General features: G+C 50.6%; 1 protein-coding gene across 5 annotated transcripts in view; it reads left to right on the forward strand.

Moving 5' to 3' along the window:
• Nucleotides 1-2,298, forward strand: part of CCKAR (cholecystokinin A receptor) — a 42,398-nt gene extending 40,100 nt beyond the window's left edge. For all 5 annotated transcript variants that reach the window (XM_061574380.1, XM_061574381.1, XM_061574379.1 and 2 more), the window contains exon 7: nt 535-2,298. In XM_061574380.1, coding sequence (XP_061430364.1) covers nt 535-1,137 — 603 coding nt within the window. In that variant the 3' untranslated portion in view covers nt 1,138-2,298. The remainder of the gene's footprint in view (nt 1-534) is intronic.
• Nucleotides 2,299-6,032: the final 3,734 nt, after the last annotated feature.

Consider the following 6,032-nt stretch of genomic DNA (forward strand, 5'->3'; position numbering starts at 1 on the left):
GTGTGTAATAATGTGTGTGTAATAATGTTTGTGTGTGTGTTTATGTGTGTGTAATCATGTTTGTGTGTGTAATTATGTTTTTGTGTGTGTAATAATGTGTGTGTAATAATGTTTGTGTGTGTGTTTATGTGTGTGTAATAATGTTTGTGTGTGTGTGTAATTATGTTGTGTGTGTGTAATTATGTGTGTGTAATTATGTTTGTGTGTGTGTGTGTGTTTATGTTGTGTAGTAGGTTGTGTGTGTAATTATGTTTGGGTGTGTTATGTGTGTGTAATTATGTTTGTGTGTGTGTAATAATGTTGTGTGTGTGTGTGTAATAATGTTTGTGTGTGTGTTTATGTGTGTGTAATAATGTTTGTGTGTGTGTGTAATTATGTTTGTGTGTGTGTGTAATTATGTGTGTGTAATTATGTTTGTGTGTGTGTGTGTTTATGTGTGTGTAATTATGTTTGTGTGTGTAATTATGTTTGTGTGTGTGTAATAATGTTGTGTGTGTGTGTGTAATAATGTTTGTGTGTGTGTGTGGGCTATAGAATAAATCCGCGAGACGGAGTGGCGAGACCGCGGATTGCGGCTCCAAGCCCATCGACCGCGCTCGCAGCACTGCCTCGGAAGCCAACCTCCTGGCCAAGAAGCGCGTCATCCGCATGCTCATCACCATCGTGGTGATGTTTTTCATCTGCTGGACGCCGGTGTTCAGCGCGAACGCTTGGCGAGCCTTCGACAAATGCAGAGCGAGCCAGGTCCTCTCCGGCGCTCCGATTTCCTTCATACACCTCATGTCTTACGCCTCCGCGTGCCTCAACCCCATCATTTACTGCTTCATGAACAAGCGCTTCAGGCAGGCGTGCACCGCCACCATCTCGCGCTGCTGCGCCTCCGTCTGCTGCTCGGCCACGGGCGCCGCCACCGGCGCTCGCTGCGCCCACAGGGGGACGCCCCCTTCGGGCAAGTGGCCCGATTCGAGGGAACCTCGGGGGATCGTGGCGCGCGGACGAACGTGGGTTTGGGACCTGCGGTCGTGGGGAACTCGGGGCGGTGGCGTTCGGCTGGAGGCTAGCGGGGATGAGGACGGGACTGGGACGAGCGCGTCCATGTCCCGCTACACGTACACGACCGTCAGCACCGTGGGCTAGATCGCAGGAGCGGCGTTAAGAATGGCGTTTGTGCGCGCGTCATAGAGTCATGTGGTGTGTGGTGTGGACCGCCTATTCGCATAGGCTGCTTTAAGTGATGTGCATCTTTGTGTCGCCGTTCACTCGCATGTGTACGTGAGGTGTCCCGTGCGTATTTCCGTGGGTTGTGTAACGCGCGTACTGCCATTGTCGACGTGCACGGACTTGTTGCTGTTGGGGTTTTGTGTTAGACATCCACTCTGTCAGAAGCATCCCAGGGCTGTGGGTCGCATGGAAGAGACCAAATATTGCCGGGGGTTGGCAAGATGAGTCGGAATATGTGGGAAGTTAACGGCGGTCACCGTACGGGCGATATCGGTCCTGACATAGGATTTATTAATTCCCCAGCACTCGCCATCTGCTTCCGAGCCAGCGATGGATATGGCCACTGACGCACGCTCGTCGGAGTAGCCCCGTCGTCTGATGGTGCCAATTCGCGTGCTCGTGCAGAGACGCATTCCGTGCAAGTCTGAACATTTGACATCGCGCGCTCCTCCGAGTCCCAATTCCACCACAAATCCGCCGCACTGATCACACGGGGAATGCTCTTTGGGGATAGCGACGGTCAAGTCTGTCGTAAAAACTGGCTCAGACTCGAAAGATGGGTTTCCAAACATCTGCCGGTAACTTGGGGTTAGGACTTGGACCTTGTACCAGAGTACGATTGAAGTGTATGCTTACGCTCCACATATCGTGCCGTAGAACTCTGCTTCAAATAATGTAATCAACAACCATCACAGATGAGTAAACTAGCAGGTACATTGCAGCCTGTTCGTTATACTGTATATCGAGTGTCAAGGAATAGAATCGGCCTCGCTTTCAGTTCCAGTTAAACTTATGCTGTTCACACAGAGCAGGTGAGCTGCAATGGTTATTATGTATGGCCCGGTTCACCAACGTATGCGGTGTGTTCTGGCTTCATTGGAGTGCTTTAATCACGCGGGCTCTGTATCCCTGTATGTGTTGGTCACAACCAAAAGCCGATGACACACCGAACTCGCGTCGTTTATTTAAACCCAGGGACGTGAGGTCAGAGGCATGTATCAAAAGCCAACCAACTTTGGCACATTCATACGTAAAACAACGTGTAACCTTGCATTAAATAAAATGTACAAGATTCAATTTCAAGTGAACGTGTCGATTTACTTCCAACGGAACAAAAACGCGTTTCTATCCACGTGCTTAATAGCGTCCCAGCACTCCACCTCGCATAGAACCATCACTTCACTTCCTGCAAGTCGACACCTGCAATCCGTCACCACAGCAAGCGCAGGGTATTGCGTTGCACGCACAAACACGTTCAGCCTTAGCCAGACCACCGGCTCAAACATAACTGAACGTGCGGCAATTTTGTCATTTAGCGCCACCAACTCAAGAGTAGGAGAAGATGTAGGCCCAGCCGAGCAGCAGGCAGCAGTGGAACGAGATCGCTGTAGACTGGTTTCACTCTCACTCGGACTCATCAGTGCAGTACCGTCATCCATTTTTACTTCAGCCACGATGCCCCTGGGCGCCCCCTGTGGACAGGATTGTAACCTTATTGTTATTGTTGCCTCAAGACAATAACAGTAACAACAACAGTAATAACAGTAATTAAAATTGAACCGGTTTTGACATTCAGTGTATCATCAGCAGTAAGCAGTTCAGTCACTGGGCATCTGCTGTTTTTACCACTGGATGCAATACACGTGCGGAGAGGCACGTGGGACGTCGTGGGATTCTTTTGCAAGGGGTGACCTGAGCCTACCTCAAGACACTTTAAGCACACTGAATTATTTTAAAAAAATTACGCTGAGCAAATATGTCTAGAGTACATTTTAACAACTAGTTTCATGAGAATTGGTACTTCGCAATTAAATGTGCGTAAAGAAATGCGATGCAATAATGTCTGCAAAAGGACACTGACTGCATTAACTAAACATCGCGTGTAAATGCGAAATAAAACTCGGTCTCATCCAATACACGAACACAGAAGAGTAAAGAATCATCGCATGTGCTCGGGGTGAGCCGCGCGTTTGTTCAGCACGATGTCCGACGGTTTGCTCCACGTTGCTGGGATCTTCTTCAGGACATGAAACTCCCGAGGAAGTTGTGGTCTCTCCGATTGCTGCTGCTGCTGTGTGTGTGAGAGAGAGAATGTGCAAACACGAATCCGTGACGTGATGCACACGTGGTGTGTGTGTGTGTGTGATGTCACTGCAGTGCTCAGATTGTATATTCTGTGCCACTTCACGTTCACTGTCACCACATCTCCCTCCTCCGTAGACTTCCCATCTCCCCCGCAATGTCCCTCTCCTTCCTCTGTATGCAGAACCTGGTTCGCACCGTACGTAGCCAACCGCGCTAATCGGAGGTGCGGGAGAACGACAGCAAACTAAACACAACAAGCAGTTCTAAAGAAATGAGTTTGTCAATCTAGATGATGATGATGTAAAAGTGCATCGCTCCAGCGGCTTGCTAATATCGGAAGGAAGAGCGTTCCAGACGGCCGCAGAAGCGCGTCTGAAAGCGCCGCGCGATACGGGGACCACCGCCTTTGTTGCTGCGAGGATGACCGCCGGAGTTCGCGTGATGGTTTATATTCCTTGACGAGATCGGCGAAGGCGTTGTGGTCGTTTGTGGCAAGCACGTTGTGTGGAATGAGTGCGACCAGTGCCATCTGCACAGGCCTTCTCGTCTGTGGGTGTCCGGGTGAGGCTGTGCGTCTTTGTGGGAGTCTGAGTACTTGTGTGGGTGTCTATGGGTCCCTATGTAAGTGTATGGGTATCGATTTGAGTCTGTGGGTCTGTGTGTGTCTATGGGTATGTGCAAGTCAATGATGCTATGTAGACCGTATGTCTATGGCAGTGGTTCTGTGCGTCTGTCTATGGGTCTGTGTGAAAGTCAGTGCTTGTGTGTGTGTGTCTATGGATCTGTGTATAAGTTAGTGGTTGTGTGTGTATGTCTATGTATCTGTGTGCAAGTCAGTGGTCGGGTGTGTTTGTCTGTGGATCTGTAAGTCAATGGTTGCATGTGTTTGTCTATGGATCTGTAAGTCTATGGGTCTGCGTGTAAGTCAATGGTTGCGTGTGTTTGTCTATGGATCTGTAAGTCTATGGGTCTGCGTGTAAGTCAATGGTTGCGTGTGTTTGTCTATGGATCTGTAAGTCTATGGGTCTGTGTGTAAGTCAATGGTTGCGTGTGTTTGTCTATGGATCTGTAAGTCTATGGGTCTGCGTGTAAGTCAATGGTTGCGTGTGTTTGTCTATGGATCTGTAAGTCTATGGGTCTGTGTGTAAGTCAATGGTTGCGTGTGTTTGTCTATGGGTCTGTGTGTAAGTCAATGGTTGCGTGTGTTTGTATATGGATCTGTAAGTCTATGGGTCTGTGTGTAAGTCAATGGTTGCGTGTGTTTGTCTATGGATCTGTGTGTAAGTCAATGGTTACGTGTGTTTGTATATGGGTCTGTAAATCTATGAGTCTGTGTGTAAGTCAATGGTTGCGTGTGTTTGTCTATGGATCTGTAAGTCTATGGGTCTGTGTGTAAGTCAATGGTTGCGTGTGTTTGTGTATGGGTCTGTAAATCTATGGGTCTGTGTGTAAGTCTACACTGCATTGATTCACACCACACGCATAGGCACGCGTATTGTACACAGTGGCGGAGGAGTCGTGGCGCAGTGGTTAGCGCACTGCACTCGGAACCCGGCGATCTGAAAGACATCTCCCGGCCACGGCGAGCACACGTGGTGAGTCACGTGTGGTGGGTCACGTGTGACCCGGCAAGCGGGATGCATCTATCCAGCAGTGGATTGGCAGAGCTGCCCATGTGCACGCAATTTGTATAACATTGAACCCTACGGGAGTTTCTAGTCTGGCTCTGGGGAGCCTGAGCGATTGACACTGAACCATGTGGGAGTCGTAGTACTAAAGCACCTGTACAGAGCTGTCTGTACATGGTTACGTTCTGCCCTCTGGTGGAAAATACGTCTACTTGATAGCGTACAGGAGTGTCCAAGCGTGTGAATCCGTGTTAAGGATGTGGGCCTCTGTGTGAGATTGTGGGTCTCTGTGTGACACTGTGGGTCTCTGTGTGAGTCTGTGGGTCTCTGTGTGAGTCTGTGGGTCCCAGTGTGAGACTGTGAGTCCCTGTGTGAGACTGTGGGACCCACACACAGTGTAAACAGGTATTGGGCCAAAACATCCCATTGCTGAAAGATGACTGCCAGAGAGAAGCAGGGCTTCTCTCATCACTGGTGGAGGAGCTGGTGGTGCAGGAAGAAGAGGAGATGGGGGGGGGGGGGGGTAGACGGAGGAGGTGGAGACAAAGAAGGAGCAGGAGGACGAGATGGTGGTGCTGGAGAGGGTGGTGCAGGTGGAGGAGGAGGAGACATTGGTGGAGGAGATGGTGGTGGAGGAGATGGTGGTGCAGGTGGAGGAGGAGGAGGAGACATTGGTGGAGGAGATGGTGGTGGAGGAGATGGTGGTGCAGGAGAGGGTGGTGCAGGTGGAGGAGACATTGGTGGAGGAGATGGTGGTGGAGGAGATGGTGGTGCAGGAGATGGTGGTGCAGGTGGAGGAGGAAGAGGAGACATTGGTGGAGGAGATGGTGGTGGAGGAGATGGTGGTGCTGGAGAGGGTGGTGCAGGTGGCGGAGAAGGAGAAGACAAGGAAAGAGGAGCAGGTAATGGGGAGGAGACGAAGCGAGGGGGCCTGACCCGCGTAGGGAGAGCCATCCGCTCACTCCTCCGACTCGCGCTGCTGCTGCTGTGGTGGCCGGTTCAGCGCACAGTAGAGGTGGTGGTGGTCGTGGATCGGTGTGAACCACGACCACTATCACCACACCCACCACGCATAACCCACCACACACACCGTCCACC

The sequence above is a fragment of the Lethenteron reissneri genome, chromosome 55 (genome assembly GCF_015708825.2).
Source record: "Lethenteron reissneri isolate LAM-NWPU_2019-01 chromosome 55, ASM1570882v1, whole genome shotgun sequence".
NCBI lineage: Eukaryota > Metazoa > Chordata > Hyperoartia > Petromyzontiformes > Petromyzontidae > Lethenteron > Lethenteron reissneri.